Source organism: Mesoplodon mirus (genome assembly GCF_964341445.2).
Source record: "Mesoplodon mirus genome assembly, chromosome: 7".
NCBI lineage: Eukaryota > Metazoa > Chordata > Mammalia > Artiodactyla > Ziphiidae > Mesoplodon > Mesoplodon mirus.
In genome coordinates, this window is record NC_138983.1 from 74223322 (window position 1) to 74245315 (window position 21994).

Sequence of the window (21994 nt, forward strand, 5' to 3'; positions counted from 1 at the left end):
TATTTTGTTGAAGATTTTTGCATCTATATTCATCAGTGATATTGGTCTGTAATTTTCTTTTTTTGTAGTATCTTTGTCTGGTTTTGGTATCAGGGTGATGGTGGCCTCAGAGAATGAGTTTGGGAGTGTTCCTTCCTCTGCAATTTTTTGGAAGAGTTTGAGAAGGATGGGTGTTAGCTCGTCTCTAAATGTTTGATAGAATTCACCTGTGAAGCCTTCTGGTCCTGGACTTCTGTTTGTTGGAAGATTTTTAATCACAGTTTCAATTCCATTACTTGTGATTGGTCTGTTCATATTTTCTATTTCTTCCTGGTTCAGTCTTGAAAGGTTATAACTTTCTAAGAATTTGTTCATGTCTTCTAGGTTGTCCATTTTATTGGCATAGAGTTGCTTGTAGTTGTCTCTTAGGATGCTTTGTATTTCTGCGGTGTCTGTTGTAACTTCTTTTTCCTTTCTAATTTTATTGATTTGAGTCCTCTCCCTCTTTTTCTTGTTGAGTCTGGATAATGGTTTATCAATTTTGTTTAACTTCTCAAAGAACCAGCTTTTAGTTTTATTGATCTTTGCTATTGTTTTCTTTGTTTCTATTTCATTTATTTCTGCTCTGATCTTTATGATTTCTTTCCTTCTGCTCACTTTGGGTTTTGTTTGTTCTTCTTTCTCTAGTTCCTTTAGGTGTAACGTTAGATTGTTTATTTGAGATTTTTCTTGTTTCTTGAGGTGGGCTTCTATAGCTATAAACTTCCCTCTAAAACTATGGGATGCTTTTGCTGCATCCCATAGGTTTTGGATCGTCGTGTTTTCATTGTCATTTGTCTCAAGGTATTTTTTGATTTCCTCTTTGATTTCTTCAGTGATCTCTTGGTTATTTAGTAACGTACTGTTTAGCCTCCGTGTGTTTGTGTTTTTTACAGGTTTTTCCCTGTAATTCATTTCTAATCTCATAGCGTTGTGGTCAGAAAAGATGCTTGATATGATTTTAATTTTCTTAAATTTCCTGAGGCTTGATTTTTGACCCAAGACGTGATCTATCCTGGAAAATGTTCCATGCGCACTTGAGAAGAAAGTGCAATCCGCTGTTTTTGGACGGAATGTCCTACAAATATCAATTAAATCTATCTGATCTATTGTGTCATTTAAAGCTTGTGTTTCCTTATTAATTTTCTCTTTGGATGATCTGTCCATTGGTGTAAGTGAGGTGTTCAAGTCCCCCACTATTATTGTGTTACTGTTGATTTCCTCTTTTAGAGCTGTTAGCAGTTGCCTTATGTATTGAGGTGCTCCTATGCTGGGTGCATATATATTTATAATTGTTATATCTTCCTCTTGGATTGATCCCTTGATCATTACGTAGTGTCCTTCCTTGTCTCTTGTAACATTCTTTATTTTAAAGTCTAATTTATCTGATATGAGTATTGCTACTCCAGCTTTCCTTTGATTTCCATTTGCATGGAATATCTTTTTCCATCCCCTCACTTTCAGTCTGTATGTGTCCCTAGGTCTGAAGTGGGTCGCCTGGAGACAGCATATAGATGGTTCTTGTTTTTGTATCCTTTCAGCAACCCTGTGTCTTTTGGTTGGAGCATTTAATCCATTCGCGTTTAAGGTAATTATCGATATGTATGTTCCTATGACCATTTTCTTAATTGTTTTGGGTTTGTTTTTGTAGGTCCTTTTCTTCTCTTGTGTTTCCCACTTACAGAAGTTCCTTTAACATTTGTTGTAGAGCTGGTTTGGTGGTGCTCAATTCTCTTATCTTTTGCTTGTCTGTCAAGCTTTTGATTTCTCCATCGAATCTGAATGAGATCCTTGCTGGGTAGAGTAATCTTGGTTGTAGGTTCTTCCCTTTCATCACTTTAAGTATATCATGCCACTCCCTTCTGGCTTGTAGACTTTCTGCTGAGAAATCAGCTGGTAACCTTCTGGGAGTTCCCTTGTATGTTATTTGTCATTTTTCCCTTGCTGCTGTCAATAATTTTTCTTTAATTTTTGCCAAGTTGATTACTATGTGTCTCGGTGTGTTTCTCCTTGGGTTTCTCCTGTATGGGACTCTCTGTGCTTCCTGGACTTGGGTGGCTATTTCCTTTCCGATGTTAGGGAAGTTTTTGACTATAATCTCTTCAATATCTTCTCGGGTCCTGTCTCTCTCTCTTCTCCTTCTGGGACCCGTATAATGTGAACGTTGTTGTGTTTAATGTTGTCCCCGAGGTCTCTTAAGCTGTCTTCATTTCTTTTCATTCTTTTATCTTTATTCTGTTCCGCAGCAGTGAATTCCACCATTCTGTATTCCAGGTCACTTATCCGTTCTTTTGCCCCAGTTATTCTATTGATTCCTTCTAGTGTATTTTTTTTCAGTTATTGTATTCTTCATCTCTGTTTGTTTGTTCTTGAATTCTTCTAGATCTTTGTTAAACGTTTCTTGCATCTTCTGGATCTTTGCCTCCATTCTTTTTCTGAGGTCCAGGATCATCTTCACTATCATTATTCTGAATTCTTTTTCTGGAAGATTGCCTCTCTCCATTTCATTTAGTTGTTTTTCTGGGGTTTTATCTTGTTCCTTCATCTGTTACATAGCCCTCTGCCTTTTCATCTTCGCTGTCTTTCTGTGGATATGGTTTTTGTTCCACAGGCTGCAGGATTGTAGTTCTTCTTGCTGCTGCTGTCTGCCCTCTGGTGGATGAGGCTATCTAAGAGGCTTGTGGAAGTTTCCTGATGGGAGGGACTGGTGCTGGGTAGAGCTGGCTCTTGCAATGGTGGGCAGAGCTCAGTAAAACTTTAATCTGCTTGTCTGCTGATGGGTGGGTTGGTTTCCCTCCCTGTTAGTTGTTTGGCCTGAGGTGACCCAACACTGGAGCCTACCCGGGCTCTTTGGTGGGGTTAATGGCATACTCTGGGAGGGCTCATGCCAAGGAATACTTCCCAGAACTTCTGCTGCCAGTGTCCTTGTCCCTTGGTGAGCCACAGCTGCCCCCCGCCTCTGCAGGAGACCCTCCAAAACTAGCAGGTAGGTCTGGTTCAGTCTCCTATGGGGCCACTGCTCCTTCCCCTGGGTCCCAATGCACACACTACTTTGTGTGTGCCCTCCAAGAGTGGAATCTCTCTTTCCCCCAGTCCTGCCAAAGTCCTGCAATCAAATCCCACTAGCCTTCAAAGTCTGAGTCTCTAGGAATTCCTCCTCCCATTGCCAGACCCCCAGGTTGGGAAGCCCGATGTTGAGCTCAGAACCTTCACTCCAGTGGGTGGACTTCTGTGGTATAAGTGTTCTCCAGTTTGTGAGTCACCCACCCAGCAGTTATGGGATTTGATTTTATGGGGATTGCGCCCCTCCTACTGTCTCTTTGCGCCTTCTCCTTTGTCTTTGCATGTGGGGTATCTTTTTGGTGAGCTCCAGTGTCTTCCTGTCGATGATTGTTCAGCAGTTAGTTGTGATTCCAGTGTTCTCGAAAGAGGGAGTGAGAACATGTCCTTCTACTCCACCATGTTGAACCAAATCTGACTACGGTTTTAAGCAGAATTATGCACTGAGGCCAAAATTCATCAATTTCCAATTGCTTTTTTATCAACTTTGTTGAGATATAATTTATGAACAAGATCAGTGGCCAATTTTAAAGTAGTTCTTTAAAACTTAAATTTTTTTTTTTTTTTTTTTTTTGGATTTAGTTTCAGGAGGAAGGAAGTTGACTGGTAAATCCAAACATTCTGGGTGGAGAATTTTTGGTGAAATTCCCTATAAATGAACCAGCAGCTGCCTTCAGGGTTTGATAAAGGCCTCAGTGTTTGGAACACTGTGGGGTTCCTTCTCCCCATCTCCAGCTCTTTCTGGCTGGGTCCGGGTGGGTGTGAGAAGTGGTCACTGAAGCGACAGGAGTTGGGTGGAAATGCAAAGTGGGTGTGAAAGCATGAGGTGTACAAGGTGGCAGAGCTGAGCCCAAATCACATCACTGCCTCTCACTTGCTGTGCAAGCTGTAACAAGCTCCTGGGCATCTCTGAGCGTGCCTCAGTCTCCTCATCTGTAGAATGGCATCTGCCAGAAGACTGAGGTTTAAATAGCTAATGAGGGGACTTCCCTCATGGTGCAGTGGTTAAGAATCTGCCTGCCAATGCAGGGGACACGAGTTCGAGCCCTGGTCCAGGAAGATCCCACATGCTGTGGAGAAACTATGCCCGTGGGCCACAACTACTGAGCCTGCACTCTAGAGTCCGCGAGCCACAGCTACTGAAGCCCTCATGCTGCAACTACTGAAGCCCACGTGCCTAGAGCCCATGGTCTGCAGCAAGAGAAGCCACTGAAATGAGAAGCCCACGCACCGCAGTGAAGAGTAGCCCCTACTCACTGCAACTAGAGAAAGCCCGTGCACAGCAACGAAGACCCAATGCAGCCATAAATAAATACATTAAATAAGTAAATAAATAAATAAATAAGCTAATGCACCCAAAGCACCTGCACCGGGGCCTGAACATGGTAGGCACTTAATCAAATCTAATATTGTTCTTACAAGGCTAGAAACTTGCCAACCCTCCACTCCCTGGATCTGCACTCTTCACCATGCTGTGCTCACTGCCCATTTCTAACTACCCGGGTGGCTCCCCCCAGGCTCTACCTGAGAGCTGTCACCCTGTGTTGTGACCCCAAGGCCCCGACCCACTTGTCTCTGAGCCCTACCTGGTTTTTCAAGCTCTGGATCTCTCTCTGTTGGGCATTGTCCTCTTCATGCAGAACCTGAAACTTGGGCGGGATCACCCTCTCCTTCTGCCTGGAGGTGGCTGTTTCCAACAGCTTCTGGCTCAGGTTGGCCACTTGGTTCTGCAGGCTTGCTATCACGGTGTCTTTGTATTTAGATTCAAGTTCAAAATCGGAGAGACGGCTGACTTCTTTTCCCAGCAGCAGAATTATTTCATCCTGGGTGGAGGACAGATGGGAAATTTACTAGGTGTGGGTCTGGATGTAAGGCTGAGCCCATTTAAAGAAAGACAGGAAAAATATGGTATCATTCTTTGGGAAGGTGAGGGCAGGCAGGGAGGGAAAAAGCAGACTTTCAAGGCTATCTCTGTCACTTGGAAAATCTCATAGAGACAAGAATTGGGTTAAAATGATGTACTTGTATATAGACTCCTGTAATGGATGTCTGTACCTCACTTTCCTTTCCCCGAGAATTAGACTTTCATATTAAGAACAACCATCCCACTTGGGAACATTTGTTGCTAGAAAGTTTACTTAGAATGATTTCATTTATAATATACAGCCTAGCACACTGGGGACCTAGGAAAGGTACTTAGGAAAACAACATTCTCTTTGACCACTTTCTGCCTATAATGAGGGTTATTTGTTTTAACTTAAAACATTCTGAACTATTTGTTTTCCCTTTCCTCTCTTCTAATATTTCCTGCCTCTTTTGGCTATTCATGTATGAATTTTTTCCAGGTAACTCAATCTGGAAAGTAAATGAGACAGGAATAGTGATTTATTTGCATGGGCTCATGTAAACTTTCGGCTGGAAAAACAAAATTGCTGGTAGACTGTACCCACAGGTATAATTCACCCTGTCCTCCATCTCTCCAGTGAAAAAGCTCTGCAGCCAAAGAATTGGTTAGGTTTTCCAAAAAAGGAAAAAAAAATTCCCCCAAACTTCTCACCAGACGTTATCAATAAAATGTCAGAAAAACTGAAGAAGAAGAAGAAGAAGAAGAAAAAATTCCCCAGAGGCCTTTTCCAAAGCAGTCATAGGAGGAGGTAAACGGGCAATTTCTGGGCCAGCTCATTCCCAGGAGAGCCGTCCAGTCAGGCTCACGACCTGCTAGTTCCGTGACCTGGGGAAGGACAGGGTCTTGCTCATGAGAAAGCCTGTCTGACATTGCCAGCTGCTGCCAGGGGCCTTCCTTTGGGTCCTTGTGAAAGTTGGTGGCAAAACTTCAAGAGAGAGCATCAGACATATTCCCTACTCCTGGGCAGTTTCCCCTGTTTCACCCTGTTATGATCAACCAGGTGCTTATTCATTTTTCATGCAACAAACATTCATCGGGCAGCAACTAAGTGCCAGGCCCCGTGCCAGTGCTGGAATATAAGAAGTTTGCAGAGGGCAGTGGACAGCTGTGGGTTCTGCTTTCCTGCTGAGGGTCCCTTTGCCCTTCTGGAGGGAGCGTTCCTCCTTCCATGGGGTCTGGGTAGGATTGTCAGTCATGTGCCCTGCTCCTTCCTGTCCCACCTCCCCATGTGCATGTGGCCCAAGCTGGTCAATCAGAGATTTCACACATCGATTACAGAGGGAGAGGATCTTGCCTTCTTTTGGATCATAAACTTTAAATATGTAGGCTTGTTTGCCTGAGTTTGTCTTTTCTGACGCACAAAGCCAGCCTTATGTAGAAAGCCAGACTCTGAGGGAAACAGAGGGGAGAGGTTGGTAGTGGGGAGGTGTTCTGATGACATTATTCAAGCTCCTGGATCTAGCCATACCTGAAGCTAGTGGCCCTTTAAATTTTCCAATAAGTTGAGCTAATCAATGCTCCCCCTCAAGCTAATTTGTTTATTGTCACTTGAAGGAGTCCTGGCAAGTCAGGGTATAAACGACTTATAAAGAGAAAGAATTCTTTCTATTATAAATAGAAAAAATGATAAATGGCTTATAAACATTTTCTATAAATAGAAAAAATTATAGTGGTTGCACTATATTTCCGAGTTAAAATTGAGGCAGGTTGAAAAATGGCAACAAATACTTTGCAGTTTTGCCATCCAGTCTATTTCCCCACCCTCTAGTCTGGGCTGGCCCCGTGACTTGCTTTAACCAATGGAATGGAGTGGAAGTGATGCTGCATGATCTCCAGGCAAGTTCTTACAGGCTGTGCAGCTTCTGCTCTGGCCCCCTGGGAACCCCGAGACCACCGTGCTGTGATGAAAAACCACATGCACAAAGGGGCGCACCAGTCCAGGCGTCCTGGCTGAGGCCCTAGATGTGGGAAGGAGGCCAATGGAGACCGACCACCAAACTGGCCAAGCCAGAGGCTGACTGAGGCCGCATGAGTGAGGCCAGGGGACGCGAGCAAAGGAACCTTCCAGGTCAACCCATAGATTCTGGGGAATAATGAATTGCTGTTTGAAGCCGCTAAGTTTTGGGATGGCTTGTTACACAGTGATAAATACAGAATCTGAGTGTGGCTTCTCGCCTTTCTGCAACATTTTTCAGAGTCTGGTCCCAGGATGCCTGGTTGGAACCCCCTGCCTCCTGAAGGTTTGGATTTCCATGTCTGACAAGAACCCCAGGTAGGTCTCCTCCTCACAAACTCTGAGAATTGCTGCAGGAGCAGGCCCTGGCCCTGAAGGAAAGCGAGATACTATAGACTGCTTCTTTTAGAGTAACTTTCGAGTCGTGTCTAAGTGGGGAGAAATTGACCTGGGCCCTTCCCAGGATGGCTTGAATCCTCCTGTTCTGCTCGCATCCCTGCTTTAAACCTCTCTGGTTCTTTAACGAGTCTCTTGGCCCAGGCCTCCCTGACTTCAGGGCTCAATTCCTCCTGCTAGGAACGTGTTTTTGCGTCACTGTTCCATCACTGAAGGTTGACCAAGTGATTACTGTGTGGGAGTTAGAAGTACCCGCTGAGAAGCTAACCAGACCTCGCTTTGAATCCTAACACTGCTCCTTGCATTGGGCAGCCGTGAACACATCACTGAACCTCTCTGAGCTTCAGTTTCCTCATCTGCAAAGTGAGGCTGATAAAATCTAGTTTGAAGATGGTGAAGATTAACGAGCTAATAAATGTCAAGTGCACAGGACATGGCCCAGCACACAGTAGGTGCTCAGTACCTTGTAGTTGTAGATGTTATTTGGGATAAAATGAGCAGTGGCCAAACCTGGCTGAATGTCTTGGGAGGAAGAGGTGGTTTCTTGGAAGTAGGAAAAAGGGACAGTCCTTGAGACACAGAGAACAAGAGGCAGTGGCAATCTCTCCATGGTCCCTCTTGCTGCTGTAGCTCTGTGCTTCCCCGAGACCCCTCACCTTATCGTACTGGGCCAGGTCCTGGTCCACAAAAATTTCTCTGTAGGGCTCTGCCCCAGGAATTTCCTCGGCCACTGATTGTTCCGACAGTTCCGCCGCGTTGGTCCACACTAACACACAAGATCAACAGAGAATGCAGAGGAGACTGTGAGTTTCCCCAAAGTCTTAAAAAATATTTTCAGATTAACCTTCACATTCATGAGACTTATGCACTGAAAGCATTACAGGAGGACAGGAAAGGGTAAGAGCTGCCTCATTTCTCTTCCCCAGCATTAACTGCACTGATGCACTGTGGTGTGTCTCTTTCCAGACTTTTTTCTATGCTGCATAAGAGCTGATGACCTTGGGCAAGTCATTTGCTCTTTCTAAGCCTTAGTTTCCACATACATAATTTAGGATCACTGATAGTCTCTGCTATAAAGGGCTATCTGGAGATTAAATAGAATAATGATATAGAGCAGGGGTTGGCAAACTATGGCCCTGCGGCCAAATCTGGCCTTCTGCCTATTTTTGTAAATAAAGTTTTATTGCAACACAGCCACAGTGATTGATTTACATATTATTTATGGCTGCTTCCCAGCTACAAAGGCAGAGCTGACTAGTTGCAGCACAGACCATGTGACCCACAAATCCTAAAGTATTTACTATCTGGCTCTTTACAGGAAAAGTTTGCTGACCCCTCATGTAGAGCATTTAGCACTAAACATTAGCTATATATTTTTTATTGCAGTCATATCTTTTCAAAAAACAAAAATGCATTTACATGTCAGAGATTCTTATCCAGCTTACTTTTCAGCTAACAATATGAAAAACATCTTCCCATGTCAGTATTTGAGGCTGTACTGGGTTCTTTTCAAGGGTAGCATTGTGGTCCATTGTCCAAGTGTGCCAAACGTGTTTAACTAGGATCCACTTGATAGACATTTAAGCTTTCCTAATTTTTTTCTTATTTACCCCAATATTACAAGGCCTGTTTATATGACTTTCGGGGAGTATGGCATTGTGTTTGGGGGCCCCACTCTGTATCACATCAGACATCTCGCAATTCACTCACATCAACACTGAATGGTGTAGAAACCATTTTCTTGGTGTAGAAACGTTTGTAAAGATTTCTATAATTCTACTTGTGAAACCACTTGGGCCCAAGCAGCGTATTTTAAATTTCCAAGTGACTATGGTTTCTGGACAGTCACTGCACATTCTTATCTTCCTGTGAAGTGAGAAGCTGAACAAATTGTTTTCAGTGGTGATGAAACTTTAATGAGTATTAACATTAATGATGAATGAAGCATGCACTATCATGTTTGTGGACATTCATCATTTATTCATTTTGCTTCTGCCTTTTTTATTTATGCATTTTAGAATCAAAGATTCCTGCCCCCCAGCCAGGTCTCAAACCTCTTTGTGGACCCCAGAACCTCTAGTGGACATAGCTGATGGCCTGTGGTGCCCGGAGAATGCACAGCCTTGCGTGTTGAATGAGCAGCCCTGGCCACAGTGTTTCCTGGGGCACAAGGAACACAAGGGCCTGGAACTTCAGCAGCTGCCCATTTTCTCTCCCTCCACCTCCCCAACTAGGTCCATGATTAGAAAACTTTTATTTGAAGCTCACTGCCCCCATCTGACTCTCTTGGATCCTGAGCAGCTAAGTCCTAACTGACTATAGCAGCAGTGCCTGATAGAGAAATAAAGGGAGCTACAGAATGCAATTTTCAATTTTCTAGTAGTCGCATTAAAAAGGTAAAAAGGAGAGATGAATTTTTTAATGATCAATTTGATTTAACCCAATACATTAAAAAAACATCATTTCAACACATAATCGACAAAAAATATGGAGATATTTTATATTCTTTTTCTTCGAGGCATGAAGCCTTTGAAATCTGGGGTTTATTTTACACTGATTGTGTATCTCAATTTGGAAACTGAATTTTCAGGAGGAAGACTTGATCTGTTTTCAGATTCCTCAAGAAATCGGCTCCCACTGGAGGAAGGTACTGCCTGGCCTGTGTCCCCAGGGAGGGCCACGGGGTCTGACCCTAAATGGGCCCCTGTCCAGTCTCAGCTTAGAGTTCTGGCATCTGATGCCATCTCTAGGGGTGACTCCGGCTGCCTCTGCAACCCTGTCGTGGCTGTCTTGAGGGACCCTTCCCCGCAAGATGATGGTCGGAGGGGGGACTTCATAAAACTTACAGAACAGGCTGATCGATGGGGTCCCTTTATTAGGGAAGGTGTGTTTACCGAAAGTCTTTGTGGGGCTAGAATTTGCTCTGAGACTCGCTTTCCTTACACCCAGGCAGGGAGGTGCTGGAGCAGTTACCCCTCACCTGCCCCAAACTTTTTTACCGGCTACTGTTATTTATCAGAAAGAACCTAAGGGCCATGTATGACCAAACCGGCTTAACTCTAGCTGCCGGATCCTTCGGAGGTCCCAGTGGGGAGAAGCCCCAGGGAGGGTCGGGAGGGCTGGGGCGGTGGCAAGGCGGATATGGGGACGCAGGCACTTTAAGAATTTTCGGGCATGAGCTGTTGGCCAAAGGGCAGGGGAGTTACTTTAATATTTTAACAACCCCCAGCTGTCCTGGTGCACTCCAATAATCACCAGTCTGCAGCAGGGGCAGTATGTGTGCACCTTAACTGTGTCTTTCAGACATTGTAAGTTGTAAATAAAAGTTAAATAACAATCATGGTTAGGTAATAACTTAATTTTTAAATTTTAATATTTAAAATTAAATATTAAAATTATTAAAATATTAAAATTTAAATATTAAAATATTAAATATTTTAATATTTACTGAATGTTCGCTATGCACCTGGCGCTGTGCTCAGCACTTACATGCAGGATACGATTTCATCTTCATAACAACCCAGTGAGATAGGCATTATTATTCCCATCTCCATTTTATACGTGAGAGGTATGAGGCACAGAGACGTCAAGTCATCTGCTCAAGGACACACAGCTGGTAAGTGGTAGAGTCAAGGGATGAACCTAAGTTTGTTGGATTCAGAGCCTATGCTTTTAACCACTATGCAGTCAATGTATTGAAGTGGGAAGATGTTTATGATATATTATTGAATTTTAAAAATCAGGTAGGGAATTCCTTGGCAGTCCAGTGATTAGGATTCTGTGCTTCCACTGCAGGGGGCACAGGTTCCATCCCTGGCTGGGGAACAAAGATCCTGCAAGCTGAGCGGCACGGCCAAAAAAAGAAAAAAAAAGAAGGTTACCTATGTTAGGTTCATATGATCCCATTATTGGGAAAAAAATATATATATATATGAATCAAGATGCTATTTTTTTTTTTTTTTTTTTTTTTTCTTTTTGCGGTATGCGGGCCTCTCACTGTTGTGGCCTCTCCCGTTGCGGAGCACAGGCTCCGGACGCGCAGGCTCAGCGGCCATGGCTCACGGGCCCAGCCGCTCCGCGGCATATGGGATCCTCCCAGACCGGGGCACGAACCCGTATCCCCTGCATCGGCAGGCGGACTCTCAACCACTGCGCCACCAGGGAGGCCCCAAGATGCTATTTTAATAAGTCACTCCACATATTTTCTTTTCTCATTAATTCTTCCCCACCTCCCATGAGCTCTTGCCATTAAGATTTGGCTTTGGAGCTGACGTTTTATTGCCTTGTGGTACAGGAAGGATGAGTATTAACTAGAACAGGGTGAGTTTTCCCCCAGGCAAAATGACGTTTTCATTTTTGACAATGTCTGGAGACATTTTTGAGAACCACAGTTAGGGGTGGTGGTGGTGGTGTTGCTACTGGTATCTCTGGTGGGTAGGAGTCAGGGATGCTGCTAAACATTCTACAGTGGACAGGACAGATCCTTCAACAAGGAGTTATGCGACCCACCTGTCACTGTGCCAAGATTGAGAAACCCTGACCTGATCTGCAGTAAATAAATCCTTGGCTTTGGGTTTTCAAATAGAATTTTTCAAGTCTAAAGCAAGGTGACAGTCTAACAGTAAACCAATTTAATTGGAAGAGCCCAGCTTTGCTAAGAGAGGAAAGAGCTTTCTCGGAACCCTTAAAAAGAGGTGTTTTCTGTCAAGAGACAGCATGGAGGACTGGAGCACAGAGTTTTCTCTGAAGCGTGGAGTAGAGAGGCCCAGACAGAAAGGAACTCCCCATGACACGGGAAGATGAAAGTCCTTTTCTGAGGATGGGGAGAGAGTCAGGGGAATGAGGGCAAACGTTTGGAAACATGAGACCTGGCTGAGAGGCTGAGGAGATAGAGCCCAGGTAGATGTGAGGGACTCTAAGCCATACGACTCTTCCTTCATTTCTCCAGGGGGAATCCAAGTCCTTTAGAGAAGCCCCAAATTCAACATGGCACTGGAGAAACCGGTGATTACAGTGGAAAAATTTAAATGGCGGAGTGAAAAAAAGAAAAGAAACAGCCCATGTGACATGTGTCCAAAGGACGCATTAAAAAAAAAAACCCAAAAACCCTGTATATATGTTCATAAGACAGAACATGATGCATACAACAAAATGAATGAATCTCAGAAATACTATGCTGAGTGAAAAAAGCCTTCCACAAAGGAACATGTACTACATGGTTCTGTGTACTTGAGATTCTAGAACAGGAATATCTAATCCATGGCGGGAAAAGAATTCAGAAGAGTGGGTGCCTCTGGGGCCTGGGGCTGGGAATTGACTGGGGAGGGACATGAGGGAACTTTCTGGGGTGATGGTAATGTTCTATATCTTGATAGGAATTCGGGTTACATAGTTGTGCACGACTGGCAAAACTCAGTGAGCACATTCAAGATCTACACCTTTCAGTGTGTGGTAGGCAGTCTCCAAGATGGCCCCACTGATTCTTGTCTCTTGGTATTCAGACCCCTGCATCATCCTCTGCAATACTGGATGGACTTTATGTTAGTTAGCTTGGGCTGCCATAACAAAACACCACAGGAGGTCTTAACAAAAGAAATTCATTTTCTCACAGTTCTGGAGGCTGGAAGTCCAAGATGAAGGTGTGGGCAGGGTTAGGCCTCTCTCCTTGGCTTGCAGACGGCCACCTTCCTGCTGTGTCCTCACATGCCCTTTTCTCTGTGCACGTGCATCCCTGGCGTCTCTCTCTCTCTTCTTACAAGGACACCAGCCCTTGGATTAGGGCCCACCCAATCATCTCATTTGAACTTACTCATCTATTTCAATACACTATCTCCAAATATGGTCACATTCTGCGATATTGGGATTGAGGCCTCAGCATATGCATTTTGGGGGAATGCAATTCAGTCCGTAACAAAGCTTCTCTATGGAACCAAGGATATTGCAGAAATGACACAGTTCGATTCCTGAGGTTAGATCATAAAAGGCATTGCAGCTTCTTCCTCACTCTCTAGGACCACTTGTCTGGAGGAGCTGGCAGCTTGAGGATACTCAAGCAACGTATGGAGAGGTGCACTTAGTGAAGAACTGAGGCCTCTTACCAAAAGCCATGTGAGTGAACCATTCTAGAGGTGGGTCCTCCAGCCCCAGACAAGCCTCCAGAGGACCACAGCCCCAGCCAACACCATTACTGCAACTTCATGAAAAATCCTGAGCAAGAATCCCCCAGCTAAGCCATTCCCAACTTCCTGACGCAGAGAAACTATGAGATAATAAATGTTTACTGTTGTTTTAGGCCATTACATCCTGCAGTAATTTGTTATGCAACAATAAGTAGCAAATACAGGTTTGGGCACCAGGAGTGGTGGAAAATTTAACAAAAACCCTACAATGTGGAGTGGTTTGGGATGGAACAGTGGCCAGAAGCTGGAGGACTTTGGCCAAGAGTCTTTGAGAAAGCCTGAATAGTCTTAGTAGAAGCCCGATGGCCTTTGAGGAGGCCGTGAGGGAAGGGTTCCAGGAAAGTGAGGAAAATGTTACTGGGGTTAAGGGATCCTTGTCAGGTGGTGGCAGAAGGGTTCCTAACACGTTGCCTGTGGTCATGAGGAAGGTAGAAAATGTTTGTGATGAGGCTGAATGGTCTAGCTAGAGAGAGTCCCAGACAGAGTCTTGGAAGGTGCTGCCTGGTTACTTCTTGCTACTTATAGTGAAATGTGAGGGGGAGAGACAGTTAAAGGAAGGGCTGTTAAACCAGGGCAGTGCTCTGGGCTTGAAAATTCCCTGCCTCTCCCGGTGGCAAATGAAATGTAAGAAACAGGTTCTGGGCAAAGATCAAATCAAGGGCACTCTCAAGAAAACACAGTCCAGAGAAGAAGCTGAGGGTGTGGTTGTAAAATCCTTTGTTAAGAATACAGATCCAGGGCAGTGTCCAGGAGAACCCTTCGGTCAAAGAACTGGGCTTCTAAGAAGCTTCTGTCCTTTGTCAGTCTTTGCAGAAGTCCATGGTGGAAGGGCTTGGGTCCAAAAAAGTCTGTGGGCGTGGTTTTTGCCTGATAGGATGAACCCCAATAAGAAGCACTGCCAACTCAGACTGACAGAGACCCACAAAAGTCAAAGAAGCGTCTGGACAACCAAGCTTCTACAGGCAGGAAGCAGGCTATAAAACTATGCAGCCACATCCATGGGACACCTTTCATAGGAAAGGGAGGACGACTCAGAAGGCGGAACTCAGGGACCAGGGGGCAGAGCCCAGAGCCCTGGAAAGTCATTTCTGGACAAGAGTTGGACTGAAGCCCAATCAAGGAACTGCCGATATTTTCCCAGCTGGACTTCAGAACTGCTTTGGGCCAGGGACTCCTGTGTGTTTCCTGTTTTTCTTCTTTTGGAACAAGAGGAGTGTATGTAGCAGTTATGCTATGTCTGTCCCACCAATATATGCTGGGTGTGTGAGGGACAGACCCTTTGTTCAGAGGTCTTCAGATTTCTGGAAGTAGTACTTGATGAGCTGAACGTAAGGTACTACACCCATGAGCCCCATCTGTACCTGGACTTGATTTAGACGAGATTCTGGAATTTGAGCCGATGCTGTTACTGGGGTGAGATTTTGGGGGGCCTCGGGAGAGAGGAGGAGGAGTGTGAATCATTGAGGACCCGAGGGCAGGCTGTGGTAGCCGGCCTCCAAGATGACTGCTGATAATCCCCACCTCCTGGTCTTCAGGCCCATGTGTAGTCTTCTCCCACACTGGAGGGTGACGCCCTGTGTAACCAGCAGGATATTGCAGCAATGACAGAGCATGACTTCTGAGGCTTAGTCACAAGAGATGTTGCCACTTCCATCTTGTCCTCCAGGATCACTTGCTCAGGAGGAGCAGCTGCCGTGTCATGGGAATGCTCGAGCCACTCTCTGGGGAGGCCCATGTGGTGAGGAACCGGGGCCTCCTGCTGACAGCCATGTGAGCACGCCATCTTGGAAGTGGATCCTGCGGCCCAGGTCAAGCCTTCAGATGACTGCAGCCTTACGAGGGACCCTGAGCCACAGCCGTCCTGCTAAGCTGCTGCCAAATTCCTGACCCACAGAAACCGTATAGATGATAACACGTTTGATTTTTGCTTTAGGCTGCTACGTTTGGGGAGAATTTGTTATGCAATCATGATAACTAATACACATTGTGTGTTCATTTTACATGAAGGAGACAAAAATGTTGAATTCTAGTTAATGGTATATGTGCTAAAGCATTTAGGGGGAGGACTACAGATGTGTGCTATTTATTTTGAAATGCATCCAAAAAATAAGATGGATTAATGCAGGACAAGAAGGATGGGTAGACAGAAATGTAATAAAGAGTACAGCAAAGTGTTAGTGGTAGAATTAGGAAGAGAGCTGTCTCTGTAAAATTCTTTTTGCTTTGCTGTGTGTTTGAAAGTTTTCACATTAAAATGCTGGGGGGAAATGGCTGAGTAATTTCTTAACTTGGGTCGTAGGTACATGAGCATTCCTTAGATGATGATGATGATTATGTAAACTGCAGAGATACCTTTCATTTGCCCCTTAGTCTGTATATTTCAGAATAATAACTATTATTTGAATGGCTGAGGGAAGTGACTAGGTGAGTGGTCCTGAGTGAGACCAGGGAAGGGTGTGGAGGCATCGAGAGACCTGGGGACTCAGGGGGGTCTGGGGCTGGGACACAGAAAACAGAGAATGGGACCTTCACACCAGTGGCCACAGAAGAAACCTGGGAATCATGCCAGGGACTAAGTCGACCCAGCTACTCTGCCAGTAAGGCTGGCAAGGCCGAGAGGATGGTGACAGACAGGAAGTCTCCTGCCCAAATGCCATGAGGCCTTCTCGGGGGGAGGGGGGAGAAGGAAACCCTGATGGCTGTGTGTCCCCAAAGTGACCAGGCTGTGAGTGACAGTCACTGAGATAACCAGCCTTAAATGTGACTGAAAAGCATTAGATTAGATTAGATTGAATACATAACCTCCGGAGAAGTAATTTTCTCCATAAGCCTCAGTCTTCTCTTACCTGTAAAATGGTAATATTTAAAAACCTCTTAAGGCAAGAGGGATTTCAGTTACCAATATGTCTGTACATCTGAGTCGAAGTATATAAATTTAGATTCTGATACACATTCATATATATTCATATATACGTACAAACACACACACACACACACACACACTCACCACAGAGGTACCGATGTGTGCAGATGGGCAGACCACAGTCTTGGAGGAGTTTGTACCAAAAAGTCAACAGGGAGAATTCTGGTGATAAGGGTGACAGCTTATCTTTTACTGTTTTCTAACTTTCTGCTTATCCCAATTTTTTCACATTTGATTATGTTCTACTTCAGAACCAGAGAACATAAGCAAAAGCCAGAGAAAGACAAATATCATACCATATTGCTTATATGTGGAATCTAAAAAAAGGTACAAATGAACTTATCTACAAAACAGAGATAGAGTTACAGATGTAGAAAATAAACTTACCGTTACCGGGAATAAGAGGGGGGAGGGATAAATTGGAAGAGAGGGATTGACATACACAATACTATAAATAAAGGAGATAACTAAGGATGACCTACTGGATAGCACAGGGAACTCTCCTCAATACTCTGTAATGGTCTATATGGGAAAAGAATCTAAAAAAGAGTGGATACATGTATATGTTGAACAGATTCGGTGTGCTGCATACCTGAAACTAACACAACACTGTAAATCAACTGCACCTCAATAAAAATTTTTAAAAAAAGGGGAAAGCAGAAACTGAGACCCATCCTCCTAGCAAAAGCCCCTCCCCTAAGCCACCAAGGAAGCGCCCATGAGTACCTTGCCTGATGATGGGAACGCTGTGGGCGGCTCTGTCCACCTCGAAGGAGAACATCTTCTTCCTGGCACTCATGGGCCGCCTGTGGGAGGCTGGTGGGACCATGGGGGGCTCGGGGGACCCCTGCGACCAGCTCCTCTGCACTGGCGCTGGCCAGATGCCCGGGTAGAAGGGGGTCTGTGTTGGTGAGGGTGACTGGTTCAGTTGCTGGGTGGCCCAAGGTGGCTGTGGCCTTGGCCAAGGTGCTGGGCCCCTCACCCATGGGAAGGAGACCTGCAGGGGCAGACAAGAGGGTCAGGGGAGGTTACGAGCAGCTGGGGTGGTCTTCACCTTTCTGTCCCGGCGACATAATTGCTGCCCTAGATTTCGGCGTATAAGTCACTTCTCCCAAGAATCCCTCCCACACTCTCCCCAAATTTGGGATGGCAGTCCCCACCATAGGTCACCTTGCACACTATCGCACCACCATTTATTGGGTGCAGCCTTCGTGCCAGGCACCCAGTCAAGAGATTCACATGCATTACCTCATTTGATACCCCTGATGCTCTGTGACGAGCCCGAGGCTGAGCAAGACCTAGTGACTTTCCCAGGATCACAGATTTGGCAGTGAGCGTCTGAGCTGGTACAACGCCACCTCTGAGCTCTGAGAGGCTGACAGCTTTTTGTCTACCTTGCTCAGCACCGTATCCTCAGTCCTAGAATAAACCCTTGGCACATACACAGTAGGTCCTTAAATACTGGTTGAAAGAATGAATGAACACATCTCCGAGATTCAAGCCCAGCTCTCCAGGACACACACATCCACACTGTGTGTCTCCCTGGCACTCCCATTCCACCTGTTCCCCGAAGCCGAGAGCTCTGGGGTGGCAGGCACCCCAACTGGCTCGCACCCCAACTGGCTCATTAACCTGTGATCCTCAACATCTGCCACATCTGATTCTTGCCAGACGCTCCATAAATATCTATCAAGGGAACCTCTTTTCATCTGATCCAGCGGAAGATGTCTGTAGCTACTTTCATTAGAGAGCACATCAAAATCCATCTATACCGGGAGAAGCAAATGCTGAGAGGTGCTGACACCTGGCTTTGTCTTGGTTAATGCTGTTGTGGCCATCCCTCCCCGAGCCTAGTGGTTAAACCGTGACATCGTGAATGCTACCATTTATTGTAATTACTCACCGATTTCTCGCGATAGCCCTGAAGGGGAGAAGCTCTCCTTATTCCTAGCTTACAAATGAGGCTTGGAGAGGTTAAGGACTTCACCAAGCTCAGGTGGTGGTGGAGAGCGTGGTGGGACTGGGGTTCTGGAAAGCTCTTTCCCTCTCTGTCTCTCTCTCCCTTCTCTGCCCCGCCCCCAGTCTCTTGGCAGAAAAAAACACACTTTTCAAGGAAGAAGCTAAGTTCAAAGGTTTGGCGCCTGTGGCGGTCACGTTTCTCTTTCTGCAGACTGCAGACATGTAATGAGAAACAGGACAGAATGCTTCCAAAATAGGAGCACTGGCAGACAGAACTTCCTATAGCTCCAGCTGGATTGTATTCAAGAGGAAGGTTCTCCACTCACTCAGGTTCCCAAACCAGTCTTTTAGCTACAGTCTTTCCCAGCCAAGTCAAGAATCCGGTGAATTCCCCTGAAGACTTTTTTGGAGTCAGGGAGAACACTGTTCGGGAAAATCAAACTCCAATTGCCTGGTGACACCTGGCCCAGCATTTATGATGACACTGGCCCCGTTGAAACCTGTTTCAGGAACGGACTTGGCAGTGTTCCAGAACTCTGTTACCTTATGTGAAGATTCGAATTTCTCTCCACTGTGGGCACCTCGGTCTCCACCTAAGCTTTCTTCCTTTCTCTCCTTTCAGAAGCTGAGGTGTCCTGCTCCTGCCTTGCACTCACTTCTCCATCCATCCGATCCCTTCCCGTCCTCTCCTCTGGGGCTGTCTTGCCTCAATCATTCCTACAACCTTTCCTCATCGATTTAATAAAGATTTATCGAATGAAAGGGCTGAAGGTGGGAAGGGGGAAATTTGAATATGTTTTACCCCCGCCTGAGAGAAAACAAATCGAGAGACCACGGGTAGTGTGGAGGAATTCCCTTTTGTGCTGGGATGCTCAGGTAGATGTGCCTCACTGCCCACTAACTGCCAGGGTGCTAAAGGGAGTGGTCATATCTCATGCCTCAAGTGATCCACTGCCGTAGTGGACAGGCCGCAACCCACCTGGCTCTTCTGGAAATTCCAGGAATCTCCCTCCCAATCTGTCCGCCTATTGCTGTGGGTGGGGCTAAGCCATCAACCAATCACACTCCCTGGACATACTGATTGGTTCAGTGGTGGGGCAAGTGATCCAATCAGAGCCAAGGAGAACCAAGAAGACTTGGCTGGACACCAGGATCTGGAGTGACCTGGTGGGACTTCAGAATGCAGCCAGCATGAGGGAGTGGAGCCCAGACATGGAGAGAGGGAAGCTGTTTATTTATTTTTCAGATTGTGGTAAATAACCTGCAACATAAAATTTATCATCTTAGCCATTTTAAAGTAAATAGTTCAGTGGTGTTAAGTATTTTCACATTTCTGTGAGATGGATCTCTAGAACTTTTTTGTTTTGCAAAACGTAAACTCTATTAACCATTAGACAACAACTCCCCCTTCCCTCCGCAACCCAGCCCGTGGTGACCAACATTCTGTCTCTATGAATTGGACTACTCTAAGTACCAAGAACCTCAAATAAGTGAAATCACATGGTACTTGTCTTTTTGTGACTGGCGTATTTCACTTAGCATAATGTCCTCAAGGTTCATCCATGTCAGAATTTCCTTCATTTTTAAGGCTAAACAATATTCCATCATACAGTTTAGAGTGTATTTTGTTTATCCATTAAGCGTCACGGACATTTGGATGGTTTCTACCTCTTGGCTATTGTAACTATGCTGCTGTGAACATGGTGGGGAAAATAAGGAAGCTGGTTTTGAGCCTTGGCTCGGGTGCTACCCTGAAGTGCTCCATCCCTGAGGCCGGCTAGAGCTGGTTTCTGTCGCTTGCAGCACACAGAGCCCGAACGATAGGGCCCCTATGGGGAAGGAGCCAAAGATGTGTAAATGCAGCAGACTCCAAGCTCTTCGGGTTTAAAAATTAAAAAATAAAGTGTTTTTTTTTTCTCTGAAGCGTGTTGGTTGAGGGTAGCTTTAGTTGGATGGTTAAAGTGGGTTTTCTCTAGTTTACCGGCTTGCTCTATCACAGGGACGGTCAAGGTTTTCTCAGAAATTGCTGATGGTAACTACAATGAAACAGGCAGGGAGAAAAGCAAACATAAGAAAAAGACTCACATTAAAAGCTAGCTCTGGGCTGTACAGGAAGCATGGGGTCAATGTCAGTTATCAACAAGTCTGTTTTTATTATTTTTTTAGTTTAGATTTAATTTTATTTATTTTTGGCGGTGTTGGGTTTTCGTTGCTATGTGCAGGCTTTCTTTAGTTGCGGCGAGCAGGGGCTACTCCTCGTTGTGGTGCATGGGCTTCTCCTTGCGGTGGCTTCTCTTGTTTCGGAGTGTGGGCTCTAGGCACATGGGCTGCAGTAGCTGGGGCACATGGGCTCAGTAGTTGTGGCTCGTGGGCTCTAGAGCACAGGCTCAGTAGTTGTGGTGCACGGGCTGTTACTCTGCAACATGTGGGATCTTCCCGGACCAGGGCTCGAACCTGTGTCCCCTGCATTGGCAGGTGGGTTCTTATCCACTGTGTCACCGGGGAAGTCCCCAAGTCTGTTTTTAGAAACTTTAGTTTAAAAATACACGCTAATGCCTTTTCTCTTTCTTTGTGTCTGTTCTCTGACCATATGGTATGTTGCCATGGTTGTTTTTTTTGTTTTGTTTTTGAGATAGCATATGTGATACTCCTGATTTCTTTACCATACTACCTTTAAAATAGCAGGTTGTCAACCACCTGGATTAGCCACGACCACATCCACGGGTGAATTTATATTAGCTTTAAAAAACACGGGTCAATGATTTACTCAAGAAGTCACTATCCATTTTCTTTCAAATTATCTACTTGTTCTTTGTGTTATTTCTCCAATATCTGCTTCTAACCCTGAAAAGAGTGTAAGTTGAACGGGAGACCCTAAAAAAAATTCGAAGTAGTTTGCACATCGAGTGCCTACAGTACACATGAATTCTGCCAGGAAGCCCTGGAGCCTGCAGAGAAGGTGGAAACTTAGACCTTGCCCTTGGAGAGCTTGTTATGCGCTCTGCCATTTGTAAGTAATTGTGGACAATACAACGGCTATGAGCCACTGTGTAGAGAAGCCTCAGATGTGCCACAGACTGTGCTGGGCACTTAATGCATGTCATCTCATCTGATCTCCAGAATAATCTTGCAGGAGGCATTTTACCCCTCATTGTGTGGATTAAGAAACTGAAGCTCAGAGAGGTTAAATGACTTGCCCAAGGTCTCACACCCAGGAAGTGGTGACACTATTGGACTCCAATACCTGTGCTCTTAGGACTTCTAGGTTACTCGAAGTCATGATTTATTACCTGCTTTCCATACTCACAAAGGGATCTTAGACGATTGGTTAGTGAATGATAGGATATTTTCCGAGTTAAAAAAAGGAAATGAACATTAGATGGTGTGAAAAACCACAAGACATCACATGGGCTACTTAGAAATGGGATTTTCTAGGAACACTGACAACTGTCTTATGGAAGTGTTATTCATCTGGTACATGCCACGCCCTGGAAGCAGCTCAGAGGACCCCAGCCTCAATCTGGGAAGACCTGTGGTATGTTTACTGCTGTACCAGAGGAGTCCTGGGGTCAGCTGGTACCCGCCCACGAGAACCGATT

At 45.3% G+C, this 21994-nt stretch overlaps 2 protein-coding genes across 2 annotated transcripts in view; both read right to left on the reverse strand.

Annotated features, from left to right (window-relative positions):
* LOC309808805 (forkhead-associated domain-containing protein 1-like) overlaps positions 1-21994 on the reverse strand; it is a gene marked incomplete at its 5' end in the record, with an annotated part of 205828 nt that overhangs the window by 47796 nt on the left and 136038 nt on the right. The gene's annotated exons all lie outside the window — the stretch shown is intronic.
* Positions 1-21994, reverse strand: part of LOC309807969 (forkhead-associated domain-containing protein 1-like) — a gene marked incomplete at its 3' end in the record, with an annotated part of 96680 nt that overhangs the window by 39542 nt on the left and 35144 nt on the right. The window contains exons 4-6 of the mRNA XM_082627980.1: positions 17163-17433; positions 7991-8100; positions 4665-4901 (exon numbers count right to left, since the gene is read on the reverse strand). Coding sequence (XP_082484106.1) covers positions 4665-4901; positions 7991-8100; positions 17163-17433 — 618 coding nt within the window. The remainder of the gene's footprint in view (positions 1-4664; positions 4902-7990; positions 8101-17162; positions 17434-21994) is intronic.